The sequence below is a fragment of the Eublepharis macularius genome, chromosome 1 (assembly GCF_028583425.1).
Source record: "Eublepharis macularius isolate TG4126 chromosome 1, MPM_Emac_v1.0, whole genome shotgun sequence".
Lineage (NCBI taxonomy): Eukaryota > Metazoa > Chordata > Lepidosauria > Squamata > Eublepharidae > Eublepharis > Eublepharis macularius.
In genome coordinates, this window is record NC_072790.1 from 159,612,044 (window position 1) to 159,627,577 (window position 15,534).

Sequence of the window (15,534 nt, forward strand, 5' to 3'; positions counted from 1 at the left end):
TGCTATGTGAGTTAACTGGGTTTTTTGCCCCAGGAGATTTCACATGCCTCACTATGTTCTTCTCTCTCTTCTTTTCCCACTAATAACCTTCTGATAATCCTTTAAAATATACCTTGCATAATTTCCAGAAATGTGGGGGGAAACTACAGAAAGCTATATGAGGCCACCTAATCCAGTACGTACTTATTTAATTTCCCCCCCTGTATAATACATACTTGTTTCATCTGCTACTCTTTTACCAGAATTTCGAAGGCGTAACAACCTGGACAACAGATTACTATTTTCCGCCTTCAGCTCCTTTATCAGTTTCTCAGTTGGACTTGCATTTATCACAGCTTTGTTCTTTATCTTTTTTGTCCTTTTAAGATGAAAACAGATGGGGAAAAGACCACATTGTACATTCTTATAGAAACAAAGAGAAGAACCTGACGAAACACATACAACAAATCTTCACTGGAAACTAGGACTTTGCAGAACACTCATCGTGACAAATATGAATATTTGATTGTTGCCCAAAGCTCTTGTTTTTTCTTGCAGGATAATGAGCAGAGCCACTCAACTTTTCATAGCATGTGAGAAAAAACAAACCGCCACTATCCTGAAAACTGGATTTTCTCTTCAATATTTCCCTTTTCCTGGGATATGGTTAAAAAATTGTCAGGACACACCACAGCAAACTCCAAAAACAATGATGATACAGCTTTGTATAATGCAAGCTAAACCTAGGCTGCTTTCACATGACAAAGATACTCTAGTTGCTTTCAATGCTGTTGCAAAAATGCAGAAACAGGCATGCTGGCAATGGAGCTTCTACATGTTGGAGTTCTATTGCACACTTCCTATAGCACTGTAACTGTTCTATTAACATTTGAGATAGATTAGTAGCAATAGATCACCATAGTGCTAGAGCACAACACTGACATAAAAAGGTATTACGCCAGCCATCTTGTAGCTTCCCCTCCCCATCCCGTTCCTAGCAGTTGGGTAAAAAATTACACAAATCTTTCCTTTGATATCTCTGTAATGACAGAAGAAGATGGTTTTCTAAAAAGGAAAACTGGGAATTCAAGGAACTAAAATTTGTACTGGAAATAGATAAGGGGCATTAGGTAGTTATAGCCCAATGGCACAAAAGCAATTCCTGCATTTTTTAAAAGACTACAAAAAGCCCCACAATGGCATGACAGAAGAAGAGTATTAGGAAAATAACACCTAAGAGGTGCAGATGTGTCATGGGAAAAACTGGCGAGAATTTTTAGAATCCCAGTGTTCTTGGATACAAATGCTTTCTGCCTTAGAATTCATCTGAATGTTTGTTTACTTGTTCCATGTATCACATTTCATTAGTTACATGCTGTCCACTTTTGGATTCATTGCACAATATTAGCCTTAACCATTACAAATATGATCTGTACTTAAAGTACACTTTATAATTTTAGATTTAGATTTATGTGATCTGCTGTAGCATAGTGGTTAACTTATCTGATTATGAATCAGCACACTGCTGGTTCAAATCCCAACATTATGGAAGGAAACAAACTCTCAACAGGGAAATAATCACAATAAATAATCATCCACAATAAATAGCATAAATCTATATAAATATATTATTTTAAGTGTTTTAAAACTATAAATACAATGAAGTGTTAAGGTGCTCAAGGTGACGAGTATATATACAAATATGATTGATTTTTACAAAAAGTTCATCACATTATCAAAATCCAAGCATTGGTCGATCGAATCCTTAAAGGTGCCATTCCTCAGAGTCATAAATAGTCCATTACCCCATGTACCGTAACAATAGTCAATGCAGTAAAGAGAATCTTCGTAGGACTGTATAGTCAGCAAGTTTATCTGCAATGATTATTATACAGTACTATCAATGTATGTTGTTTGTCTTCCAGACACAACGGAGAAGCGGAAAGCCCCCCCCCCCAGCGAATCCAGCCATATTTGCAAAGGGCAACCAACTCACCCGCATAATTTAAAGGTCAAACATAGCTGTACATACCAATCGTCTTAAAGGGACTTCACCATACTAACTTAAAGGAAACAGGACAAATCCCAATCAGTATTTAAACCAGTGGGAACTAGCATCTGCAATTTAAAAATCCAAAAGCCTTCCTTTTGCAACAAAATTTGGGCAACCAAATTAAATTATGCAGGTGAGTCGGTTGCCCTGTGCAAATATGGCCATTCCTGGAAAAAGCTTGAAGGTGTTAACTTGTCATTGTATAAGCAAGTATGTTTGGATTGCTTTGTTATTAAGAGTGGAAATTTGAGAAGCAGCACTGTATATTGTAATTTATAATGTTTATTACAGCTGCAGAAATTTACAAATAGTTCTGCCAGACCTTGATAAAGCTATATGGGAAACAATAGACTTTGCCGGCATTGGATTCATCGGGCGGGGCTGCAGAGGGCGTTCCACTTATTGTGATTATTTCCTGTTGGGAGTTTGTTCCCTCCCATTTTTGTGTGTTATTTATAGAGGGTTGCCTCTTTGTTTGTTCAGATCTCACTATTACCATGAACTCAGCAGGTGGCCAGCATCAGGTAAGCCTCTCCTCTCAGCTCTAGGTGTAAGCATGAGCATAACGACAACTCGCAGGAGGTCATAGCCCCTCTCTATACTGCCTTGGTCAGGCCACACCTGGAGTATTGTGTGCAGTTCTGGAGGCCTCACTTCAAAAAGGATGTGGACAAAATCGAGAGGGTGCAGAGGAGAGCGACAAGAATGATCAGGGGTCTGGAGACTGAGCCCTACGAGGAAAGGCTGAGGACCTTGGGAATGTTTAGTTTGGAGAAGAGGAGGTTGAGGGGGGACATGATTGCTCTCTTTAAATATTTGAAAGGCTGTCATTTGGAGGAGGGCAAAGAGCTGTTCCAGTTGGCAGCAGAGGGTAGGACGCGAAGCAATGGGCTAAAACTGCAGGCACAAAGGTACCGGCTGGATATTAGGAAAAACTTTTTCACGGTCAGAGTAGTTCAAAAGTGGAATCAGCTGCCTAGGGAGGTGGTGAGCTCCCCTTCACTGGCAGTTTTCAAGAAGAGGCTGGATGAATACTTGTCAGAGATGCTTTAGGCTGATCCTGCACTGTGCAGGGGGTTGGACTAGATGGTCTGTATGGCCCCTTCCAACTCTATGATTCAATGATTCTATGAACTCTAACATTGTTCACTGCTCTGAGTGGGGCATTGATCTGTCTAGAAGAGTGGTATGTAAGTGCTATTATTATTATCATTAGATTACGTCAACTTGGAAAAAAGAATAATCTGATTTAATTAAGGACATAAAACCTCATCATTGTTGCTACCAAAGTGAATCTATATGTATACAACTGAATATTTTTAGGTAACCCCAACAGGCCTGTTGTATGAGACAATTTATGCAAAAGACAATTCATCATTATTTAGCACTCCACCTTATGCTCCACTCCAACCATTTGTCTAACATGAAGTGAAAATAATATACCTCTCAGCATACCGCAACGTTGATAATGTTTCCTCATAACAGATGTCCGCTGGACTAATAGCTGCAATCTGTAAATATGTACAGAGTATTAATACAAGTGAGTCTGCACGCTAGTTACTTATGGTCTATATGGGCTCTGAAAGAAGCCAAGGAAGGACCTAAGGGGCAAAGGCCTAGGCCGAATCCACATTACCTCCGCGCGGCGCTAAATGTCCGCGAAACACCCGGAAGTATAGCGTCTTTCAAGCGCGATTTCTGAAATCGCGCTTGAAAGATTCTATACTTCCGGGTGTTTCGCGGATATTTAGCGCAACACCGGGACGCGCGAAGGTAATGTGGATTCGGCCCTAGTCTCCTAGTGTTCCCAATAAGGTAAGTAGACTTTCCACAAGGAGAACCACATAAATACATAGGATTTTAAAAGGGGGAATATATATATTTATAAATATATAAAGTAACAAGAATAAGAAATTTTTTAAAAAAGAGAAATTATGAAGGTAGTATGCCAGCAGGGGGTTGGGGGCTATCTAGTGTTTTGCACTGAGTGTCACATATACAACTATCAGTCCACTGGGCAGAAGTCTTGGATGTGTGCTCGGTGCAGGAAGCTCCTGATTCTCAGGGAGCGAGTTCGCACCCTTGAGGCTGAGGTGGCTGACCTGGAGACACAGACACAGTCAGTCAGACATGTGGAGAAGACTCTCGAGGACTTGTTAGATGTGTCCCACTCTGAGAGTGGCAGCCCCACCGCTGCCAAGGAGCATGAGGGTCAAGAAGAGACAGGGCACTGTGCTGTGGATAAGGGGAATATGTCCTCAGGAGGGACCTCGTCTTCAGTTGATGAACAGGTATCCTTTTGCACCAAGGAACCATCTCTGGGCAGGGAGGGAGGGGAGCTCTTGGTAGATGGTGATTTGATCCTTAGGTGGGTAGACAGCTGGGTGGCAAACCCGCATACTGACTGTATGGTGACTTGCCTTCCTCGTGCGAAGGTAGCGGACATCACGCGGGTTCTAGATAGGTTGCTAGACAGTACTGAGGAGGAGCCAGTGGTTGTGGTACATGTTAGTACCAACGATGTGGAGAAATGCAAGCATGAGGCCCTGGAGGAAAAATTTAGGCTGCTAGGCAGGAAACTCAAGGCCAGGACCTCCAAGGTAGCCTTCTCAGAAGTGCTACCTGTTCCACGCACAGGGACAGAGAGACAGGCTCAGATTAGGAGTCTCAATGCATGGATGAGACAATGGTGTGGGGAAGAAGGGTTCAAGTTTGTGAAGCACTGGGATGCTTTTTGGAACAAGTGGGAGCTGTACAAAAGAGATGGTCTCCACTTGTCCCGAGAAGGAACCAGGCTGCTGGCGCTTAAAAGCAAAAAGGTGGCAGAGCACTTTTTAAACTGAATCTTGGGGGAAAGCCAACAGGAGATGAAATGTCTCTAGTTCCGGATGGTTCATCTCAAAGAGATGACGGGTTAGCTGTTACTTTTCTACAGGGAAATGGATTAGAGTTGTCCACTGAGACAGTGACAAACAATATGGACTGCCTAGCACGGTCTTGAGGCAGCAAGAAGAAAGTTGCAGCCGAACGTGCCTGGGAAATTATAGATGCTTATATATGAATGCTAGAAGTGTTCAAGGTAAAATCGGGGAGTTGGAATGCTTAGTGTTGGGGGGAAACATAGACATTGCGGGCATTACAGAAACTTGGTGGGATGAGGAAAATCAGTGGGATACGTCAATTCCTGGATATAAATTATATCGTAAGGATAGGGAGGGAAGCGTTGGAGGTAGGGTAGCTCTGTATGTCAGAGAGAGTATACAGTCCAGTAAGACTGAGAAGGTAAGAGAATTAGATTCGCTTCTGGAAATGCTATGGATTAAAATAGTGGGCCCAAAAGGAAACTGTGAGGTCCTGCCCCACCCGCTGCCGCCTCCCCCGCTCGGCCATGCCCCTGCGTGCCCACTGGGGTGGTGGCAGGGAGCTCCCTTGGCCTCAGACCCGGTAGGGACAGCCGTTGGTGCACTGGCTTCCGCCTTCCACCAGCTGGCCAGAGCCTGCATCTCTCCCTCTCTCTCGCTCTCGCTCTGCGCTTGCTCCCCTCGTCAACTCCTCCTCGGCGTCCTTGGGAGCCTCCCTTTTATGCCACCACTTCAACCAGCTTCCTGCCTCTCCACCAATCCGTCACCGTGCTCCCCTTTCTCCCCACCTCGAGCCGTGCTTTCTTCCCTGTCATTGGTGCCTTCCCCTATCCATCCTTGTGCAACCCTTGCACCTGGCCCACCTTCTCCAGCGTTCCTCCTCTCCTACCCTTTGCCGATCCCCTCTCCCCTTTCCCTACCCTGGTTCGCTCCACTACACCGGGGAGCCCTCCCAGCCTTCCACTCCCCAATCAGGCCTCGAGCTGCTGAGAGTTCCCGCACCCCTGCCGCCAACGGCGCCCGGGCCCGCCCCCGCCTCAGCACGGGCCACGCTCGTCCGGCCACCATTGCTCCAACCGACCGCTCGCCCAGCTGTGGTCTCCCGGGGCTCCTCCCAACTCCCGCCGCCGGCCCTGGTCGCAGCGGCAGTGCTGAGCACCACACCTCCGGGGCTGCTGACGCGAGCTGTGGTGGCAGCACGGGTGGCGGCAGCGGCAGCACTGCGCTTGGCCCTGCTTCCTCCTTCTGCCCACGCCGCGTCCGGGCACCGCTCTGCCGCCTGGCCCACCGGCGTCTCTTCTGCCCAGTCCTCCCCAGGTCTTGGGGTGAGCGGGGGGGTCCATTGGGTGGGTGGGCGCCGGTGGGGCCTTGCAGGGGGTGGGGCCGGGCTGGGTTGGGCCCAGTCTGGGGCAGGAAGGTCCTGCTCCAGACACGCCCCCCCGGGCCCCGTCTTCTGGTCCTCTGGGGCCTCTTTGGGGATCCGTGACATGTAGTCGACATTTGCATGGAGCCGGCCCGGTCTGTGCCTCAGGGTGAAACTGAAGGGAAGTAGAGCGAGGTACCATCTAAGGATGTGAGCGTTATGATCCTTCATCCAAGCCATCCAGAGTAGGGGGGCGTCGTCCGTGACCAGGGTGAAGGGACTGTTGGAGAGGTAGAACTGCAGGGTGCCCACGGCCAACTTAACGGCGAGGGCTTATTTCTCCACCGCGGCGTACTTGGTCTCCGCTGGCTGCAGCTTCCGGCTAATAAATAATACGGGCCTTTCCTGACCCGCCACCTCCTGGGATAGAATGGTGCCGAGTCCTACGTCTGAGGCGTTGGTTTGAACGATGAAGGGCCGCCCGAAATCCGGATTGTGGAGGACGGGGGCTTCCGACAGCACCGTTCGGAGGGATTGGAAGGCCTGCTCCCGGGCCGGATCCCATCGGACGGTGGTTGGCTGGTTGTTGCGGAGGCAGTCGGAGAGGGGGCTGGCCAAGCTTGCGAAGTGCGGGATGAACTTGCTGTAATAGCCGACCAGCCCCAGGAACCGCCTCAGCTGCCGCTTCGTCCGGGGGCGTGTGCTCTGCTCCAAGGTGACCACCTTATCCCAGACCGGTTGTAACACCCCGTGGCCCACATGGTACCCGAGGTAGGTTAACTTGCGGAATCCTATCTGGCTTTTGCGGGGATTGGCCAAGGGCGTCCAGAACTAGGTGCAGGTGGCGTAGGTGCGAGGGCCAGTCCGGGCTAAAGATGATTGTATCATCGATGTAGGCCCGGGCAAAGTCTTGACAGTGGGCGAGCACGTTGTCAACAAGCTGCTGGAAGGTTGCAGCGGCCCCGTGGAGCCCGAATGGCATCACCTTAAATTGGAAGAGGCCTTGGGACGTCGCAAAGGCCGTCTTTTCACGGTCCTCGGGCGCCATCGGTATCTGCCAGTACCCTTTGGTAAGGTCTAAAGCCGAGAGGTACTGGGCCGCTCCTAGCTGGCTTATGAGGACATTGGCCCGGGGCATGGGGGGCCATGGGGTAGACGTCGAAAGTGGCAATGGCATTTACCTGCCAGTAATCCATGCAGAAACAGATGGAGCCGTCGGGTTTCCCCACCAACACTATGGGGCTTCTCCAAGCTCTGCGAGACGGCTCGATCACGTCCATACGTAGCATTTCCTCCACCTCTTGGGCCATGACCTCCCACTTCTTCCAGGGCAGTGGCCACCACGGAGCCCGGGCCACCCGCCCCGGGGGTGTGTGAATGGGGTGGGAGATGACCGACGTCCTCCCTGGGCGGCGGGAGAAGACCCTCGGGTTCTGGCGGAACACGTCCCGCATCTGTTTTTGCTGTTCTTCCATGAGACCGGAGTCCAAGTCTGGCTCCTCAGGCAATGACCCGTCGGCGACCCAGGGCAGGTCCCCCTCGGAGAGCTCCAGAGGCTCTGGTGCTAGGTTGCACTGCAGGGCCTCGGGGTCGTGCTAGGCCTTCAGGTCGTTCACGTGGAGCCTCTTCCGGTGCTGCGGGTCGGGGCCGCACTGGACCTCGTAGGATAGGGGCCCTTTGACCTTGGTAACTGTGTAAGGGCCTCTCCACGGGTCCCCTGGACTGGGCCCCATGACCCGGTGGTGGACAAGGACCTTCTCACCCACCTGGAACTCCCGGGCTCAGGCCCCCTGGTCGTAGTAGGCCTTCTGAGCCTCCCGGGTGGCCTGGAGATGTTTCCGCGCCTCGGCCCGACAGGTCGCAAGGTGAGCCTGGAGCTCCTGGATGTAGATGGGGACGGGACGGGCCTCTGCTGCCGGCACCGGGGCCCACTGCTCCTCCACCAGCCCCAGTATGCCCCGGGGCCAGCGGCCGTAAAGGAGCTCAAACGGTGCAAACCCCGTCGAAGCCTGGGGGGGGGTCTCCTGAACCGCGAAGAGCAGGGGGTCCACGTACAGGTCCCATTGCCAGGGCTGGTCATGGGCCAGCTTGTGGAGCATAGTCTTCAGCGTCTGATTAAACCTCTCCACCAGCCCATCCGTCTGGGGGTGGTAAATGCTGGTAAAGATCTGGCGGACCTGCAGGGTTCTGCACAGGTGCCGCGTGAGCTGGGCTGTGAAGGGCTTCCCACAATCCGACAGGAGCTCACGGGGCAGGCCCACCTGGGCGAAGAAGTGCATCAATGCTCGCGCTACCCCGGGAGCCTTCATGTCTCGCATCGGGAGGGCCTCGGGATACCGGGTGGCGTAGTCCATAAGGACGAGGTCCTGCCTGGGGGCCCGTTGGTAACCGCCCCTTGGCGGTGAGAGGTGGGGCACGCGTCCCAGGCCATGCCCGCCCGCCTCTGGTGCTGGCGCTGGTGCCGCTCTCTCCACTGGGGCGCGCTTCGTTCCGCGGGGGTTCCCGGGACTCTGCTGCCGTCACGTTTTCCCACAACACGGTGGCCTCCTTCAGGTTGCTCGGCTTGTTGTAAGCCACCCAGTTCTGGGCCCGGGTCGGGATCACCTGGAGGAGTTGCTCCAAAACTACTGGTCCATGATTCTCCGGCCCTCCTCTGTGGTCGGCTTGAGCCAGTGGTACGCCGCGTCCTGCAAATTGGCCACGAGAGCGCAGGGGCAGTTGGCCTTCTTCAGGGTCAAGGTCTGGAACTTCTGACAGTACGTCTCCAGCGTTATCTCGTACCGATCTAAGATGGCCTCCTTCAATTTGGCATAGTCGGCGCTCTCGGCCTTAGGCAGAGCTTTCAAGGCAGCTTGAGCGTTCCCCGTGAGGTAAGGGCCCAGTATGAAGGCCCACTGGGTCGGAGGCCAACCTGTTGCCTCCGCCGTGTGCTTGAAGGCCTCCAAGGAAGGCGTCGATGTCATCCTCCGGGCCCAACTTGGCCAGTTGAAACAGGGGTCGGGTGGCCAGGGTGCTTTCCTCCCTGTCATTGGTGCCTTCCCCTATCCATCCTTGTGCGACCCTTGCGCCCGGCCCGCCTTCTCCAGCGTTCCTCCTCTCCCGCCCTTTGCTGATCCCCTCTCCCCTTTCCCTGCCCTGGTTCACTCCGCTACACCGGGGAGCCCTCCCAGCCTTCCACTCCCCAATCAGGCCTCAAGCTGCTGAGGGTTCCCGCCCCCCTACTGCCAACGGCGCCCGGGCCCACCCCCGCCCTGGCGCGGGTTGCGCTTGTCCGGCCGCCATTCCTCTGACCAACCACTCGCCCAGCTGTGGTCTCCCGGGGCTCCTCCCAACTCCCGTCGCAGCAGCGGCGTTGAGCGCCGCACCTCCGGGGCCGCTGACGCGAGCCGCGGTGGTGGCATGGGTGGCGGCGCTGCACTCGGCTCTGCTTCCTCCTTCTGCCCACGCCACGTCCAACATGATCCAACATGGCTTCTCTTCTGTTGTTATATCTAGAATTTCTTCATAGAGTAAGTTTTGGCAAATGGCAGCCTCATCCCAGAGGAATATGTATTGTTCAGTTTACATCAACATATCACTGAAGCAGTTGTCTGGTTGCTAGAAAGTGACTGAGTGAACCACCTTTCAGTGACTTGAGTTGACATGACTTAAACCTGTTCCTTTACTTCACTGAAATTATTTGCCCAAGGAAGCTCATGTGTAATCTGGTCTGAAATTCTGCATTTCTCTCAGTGAATAATAGAGAAAATGACCATCCTGAGGTCATGCAGCCACCTGCACTGAGGAAGCCCCTTAAACCCTACAAAATAAGTAAGTGCTGGGAAATATTTATAATTCCTAGATAGTGTATGGGCTTCACATTCTTTAGTTCAGTGGTTCCCCTTTTTAAAGTTGTCACATGGACTAAGGCAGTCCAGCTCCAGATTAAAGGAACAGACATACACTACTGTTATAGGCTGTGAAACACACAGATATTTGAAAGAATAAGCTGTAACTCACAAAAGCTTACAGCAAATAAATGTTAGTTTTTTAGGGAGCCACTGGGCTTTTATTCTACAGAGATGCAATCTGCTATAAAAGACATTCAATGGCCTCAATTCATAATACTTTGGCCAATACCCCTTATGTCCCAGGATGGGGTTAAAATATGTTTCATGCTACTTTCAAAGGGGACGGCAAAAAAATCATAACAATCTGCTGATTAGCAGTTTAAAGGAAAAATTGCAGCAAGGGAATTCTGCTTCCCACACAGGCTAACTGCTTGCAGAATTCACAGTCTACAGTGACTGAATTAGAGATGAAGTACTATTTAATCTTCATGCCATCAACAATAACAACAATGATCACTGGAATGAAGTATAAATTTGGTAAAGGATTGTAAATAGGAACCTTGACAACAGCCAATTTAATGAAAGTTTGTGTGTCAAGGACTTCTTGTCCTGGGGGCACCCTTTCTGAGTAGAGACATAAGACGTCCTTTAAAAAGATGGATGTGGAGTTTATCTAAACCCCACCTTTCAGCCTCAGTGGGTACTCAAAGAGGCCGTAACATTTTATACCTTTCCATTCCATCCACACAACCACCCTGCAAAGCAAGCCAGGCCAAGAGAATGAAAGGGGCCCAAGGCAGCAGATAAGACTTTCAGGCACAATGGAGTTTGACTGGAACTCTCTCCTAGCCGTGGCAATTGTAATGCTGTGGAATCAGTTTCATGTTTTATGTTCGTTCCAGTTCAGGTTTTAGTCATGTCTGTGTAAACTGGCTGAAGGACTGTTAGGGAAAGCCTGAGCTAGGCTTTGTGTTCTTTTTTCATTTCTGTGTTAACTAAAAGAGACTCTCTGCACATTCCTAAATGATTGCTGAATCTTACAGCAATGAGACTGAGAACTCTGGGGAGAGCCAGTACTATTCTCTGGTAGGAAAATGGATATGCATGGAAAAGACAAAGTGGGGGAGGGGAATCTGTCTCAAAAAGCCGTGGGATTAGAGGTGCAGATTTATCATCTCTGATAAAACAGAAGCAGCTGAGGAGCCCCAATCAGTACACTGATGATCCAGGCTAGTACTATGTCACTATGTCAGCTGTATTAATTCCTGCCTCCAGGGACTGCACCTCAGAACCAAGGACAGCCTGGGAGGAGCAGGGATTCCTTAAGTCAGGCAGGCACATTTCCAAAGGCCTTGGGGGAAAGCTTCTCAGTCTCACATCCCAGGCATCTGCAAAGTTACATCTCCAGGTGTCTCCCCTCAGAGCTGACACAGCCAAGGGAGTGGAGGGCCCTTTATCAGGCAGACATGCAGGCAAAGCATATGGGAATGAGTCTTGAAACCAAGGGTGGTGTCAGGCCACATTTCCCGGCTTCTCCTCTCAGAACTGAGGAGGCAGTTTCGTTTAATCAGGCTGGTGTACAGCTGCAGCCTTGAAGGAAGAGCTCTGATAGGTCACACCTCTGTACAGCCCTTGTACTCAAGGATGACAGGGAAGTAATCAGACTGGCATGAAGCCACAGCCTTGGAGAAGAAGCCATTGTGAGGAGGCTCTGACAAGCCAAACCCCTGGACTTAGCCCTTGGTACTCAAGGGTGCCAGGGAGGGACCAGGTGCCTTTGATCAGACTGGCATTTTCCACCATCTTGAAGAAGACTCTCTTGAGCTGTAATGACGAAGACAAAGACAGAAACCTTTCTTCTTTAAATGTAATTGTATTTTTCACTAGAATGTCTATTGATGACTCATTTTTTTAATGAAATATCTCTTGTCAGCCTCAAGGATGAGGTGAAGGAAAAACAGAGAACAGCAATGAAGATCCTTTATCTGTGGCAGCAAAAAGAGAACTGAGAGAATAGCACCCCTCCTTCTGGTCATGTGATGTTTTTGGCAGGAAAGTGCCAAAGAGAGGAAGGGCACTCCTAGTCTTCTAGAAAGCTCTGGAAATCTTCTCCGTGCTGGGCCTGGGTAGTTCCATGATGTGGGACTGTACAGAAGCCATGAAGATGAACAATCCCTTCCTTACAATAGCCTCACTCAATTTATTATAAATTCAGTGGGCACTGGTGAAAGTAGTGGCAAGTACCATGGTACCCACAGGTACTACATTAGTAAAGCCTACTTTAGTCAGATAGTTACAGTTCATTATCCATGATTTTTCTAGAGTTGTCAATACTATTTACTCTTCTAATGCACCAAAATAAAGAGAAAGTAGACCAATATACACCATGTTAGATGCAGCTAGGGTTCCCAGGTGCCCGCCGGTGGCAGGTAAAATCCCGGGGATTTGCCCCCTCATCTGCCAATCACCCAGCGATCAGTGGGAGGTGGCAAGCTCCCAGAGGTTTCCTGCCACTAGCAGGCACCTCAAGAACACGCACCGTGCACATGCTTTCATCAGGCGTGGTGACGGCACTTCTGGAAGTGACATTGTTGTGGCACCCACAGAAGTGTTCCTGCACTTTTTTGGGGGCCGATTTGGGCCCCAAATGGGCCAAATAGGCCCCATGCAGAGCGCTGGAGCACTTGTGCGGCCAGCACAGTGATGGCACTTCTAGAAGTGACATCATCACATCATCTTTGCCCACATGCAAAGAAGAACCTCGTGCTCGGCACAAGGTAAGTGCCAGGGACTCTACCCTTCCGACAGGAGGGTAGAGGGACCTAGCAACCTTAGATGCAGCTGCAGAACTAAAACATATATTTGTGTCAAAGATTTTAATGTAAACATTCAAAACATCACAGGAGTCTTTCCTGAATTTGATATTCATTCATTTCACTACCACTCAAATTCAAGGTTACTTTATTCTCTCTCTCTCTCTCTCCCTCTCTCTCTCTCTCTCTCTCTCTCTCTCTGATTTCTTTGCATCAGAAAAAAAACTCTTTTTCAGTCTTACCATAATAGTTCTGCTGTTTCCTCCCAAAGCAGACTGCAAGAGTTTTGTAAGAACGGAATCTCTATATGGGACATGTAATACTTTCTTTCCCACAGCAGCCTCAGCCAGAGCACTAGAAGAGGAATAAATGTGAGCAAAAATCAAATGAGCGAGATATATACTTTTAATTCAGTATGTCTCAAAACCACAATGCACATTAAAATCTGTTTACAGGACATATGACAGTCTTTAAAACTATTGATTTGAGGAGCAGCTACTTGAAATTATTGGTGGGTAGAGGTGCATTGTTTTAAAATCTTTTTTAAAGTGGCAGACCTTTAAAAGCTTGGTTTGGTGGCTCAAACTATTATCTGCACTCAGAAAATTAACTAACAAGAAGTTAGTAAAAATGCATGTCATATATTATGACAACCATGACTACATATATGGTCCTGACCTTTAGATGAAGGATCTGCTTGCTTTAGTAGAGATGAAACAGAACTTATTTAAGATCATGTTCTAGTGATATTTAAACTCTCTACATGTTAACATATATTGCAGGACCCATATACACACAGGTTGAAGATGCCAGTAGCCATGGGCAGATTTGTTCCATATTTCAGGGGAATACCCTGTTATTCATTGTGACAGAAAGAGGCTGTCCTGCCCCTGAGAGGAAAAGCAGCTGTTTCACATCTGAACTTATGGGAGTGCTATTACAATATCCAGTGACCTTTTACAGGGGGGATGTGAGGAGGGAAATATAAACACAGGAAAAAGAGGTGGGATTTGTTCTGCCTTGGGGAGAGTGCTGACAGGGAAGTTGGAAACTGCCTCAGAAAGGAGGGCAGACAATTTCCTGTATAGCTCTGCCTAGTAGTGGGCAGAGTAGTTTAATTCTAGCTCTGGGAGATCGATAATGTTGTGAAGCCAGTCTCTGGTGATGAGCAAACCACATAACTTTAATGAGAATTCACCACATACTCTGTACTTAAATAAATCTTTGTTTTATTAAACCTCCTTGTAATGATTTCAAGTAAATGTGTGCATGTGTCTTTAAATGCTTGGTTTGAGCTAGATGAAGAGTGGGGGTGAGAGAGGGAAGAGTGAGTGATATGATTGGTTGATGACTGAGAGTGTGGGCGGAGTGAATGCAGTTTGAGACTGACGGTGCAGGGAGAAAGGTTGGAGTCAGAAGAAAGCAGGCTAGCTGTGTGCTGCCTGAGTATACTGAAGTATTTATGACAGAAATATAACCTGTGTGGAACCTGAACTGAGCATGTTTGTGAAAGGACACTCAGTCAGGGAAAGAGAGGCCAGCTGTGTGAATGAGAGTAAATGAAGTAACTTTAAGAACCAAGAACTACTTTTATGAAACCAATACGCTTCTTGAAAAATAAAAATGTATTTTGTTTTGTTATATCCCAGTGTAGCTGTCATTGCTATATCCCATTCATATCCTCAGGGCCACATAGAACCACGAAGGAGCCTGACACTTAAACACGTTACCAAAGCGGAAACTTGAATAAAATATTTTTGAATAATATTTTCCTGTTGGCAGTAAACTACCCAGAGGGTGTAAGGGGAAGATTAAAAGAAAAATCTACCCCAAAGAAAGTACAGGTCATAACACTCCTGCTTCAGTGATCTTTGAACTCTTCACGTTCAATACAAAACCTACATCACAGCAACAACCCAAAGCCTTTATACTTGCTACCCTAAGAACATTATGTAACTGAGAGGAAGATTTATATCTCAAAACCAACCTGTCACATTCAGACATTGTGATTACAAGTAGTAAATTTAAGTCAGGACATGATATGAAGTCTGAAAGCTGTTTTTTATATTGCCTGAAAGCATTGGCTGAAAATGTAGATATAGAAGTGATTTTCAATTTATTAGTAAGATCTGGGTCCAACAGTACCTTAAAGACTAACTAGATTTCCAAGGTATGAGCTTTCAAGAGTCAAACCCCCTTTGATTCCCGAAAGCTCATACCTTGGAAATCTGGCTGGTCTGTAAAGTGCTATTGGATCTGCCTCTTCGACTGCAGACCAATCTAGCTACCACCTGAAACTATCAATTTATTAGTAGCATCCTGTTGATATATTGCTGAATTTGGGGGGAAAGTGGAGTTTCCATCTATTTCACTGGTTGTACAGGATTTGGGTAACTGCGTTCTTGACTAATCTGACATATAATAAAATACAAGTATGGTAAATATTTCAACAAGTTTATTGAAAGATGGATGTTCTTCACCAGGTATTAGAATAGTAAACATCAAATAGTTCTGTTCTTTTCTTATATTGCTTGATCTTTGTAAATAAGAAAAAGACATACTTGCTTTTGAGCTTTTGGCTGAAAGAGTTTTCATCTGTTGCATCTCCAGGATGGAAGATTTCACATCTTATATA

General features: G+C 48.2%; 1 protein-coding gene across 1 annotated transcript in view; it reads right to left on the reverse strand.

Annotated features, from left to right (window-relative positions):
* Positions 1–15,534, reverse strand: part of LOC129324781 (kinesin-like protein KIF28) — a 103,107-nt gene that overhangs the window by 54,413 nt on the left and 33,160 nt on the right. Inside the window, exons 7-9 of the mRNA XM_054972180.1 lie at positions 13,142–13,253; positions 3,476–3,543; positions 216–358 (exon numbers count right to left, since the gene is read on the reverse strand). Of these exons, the coding sequence (XP_054828155.1) occupies positions 216–358; positions 3,476–3,543; positions 13,142–13,253 (323 nt within the window). The remainder of the gene's footprint in view (positions 1–215; positions 359–3,475; positions 3,544–13,141; positions 13,254–15,534) is intronic.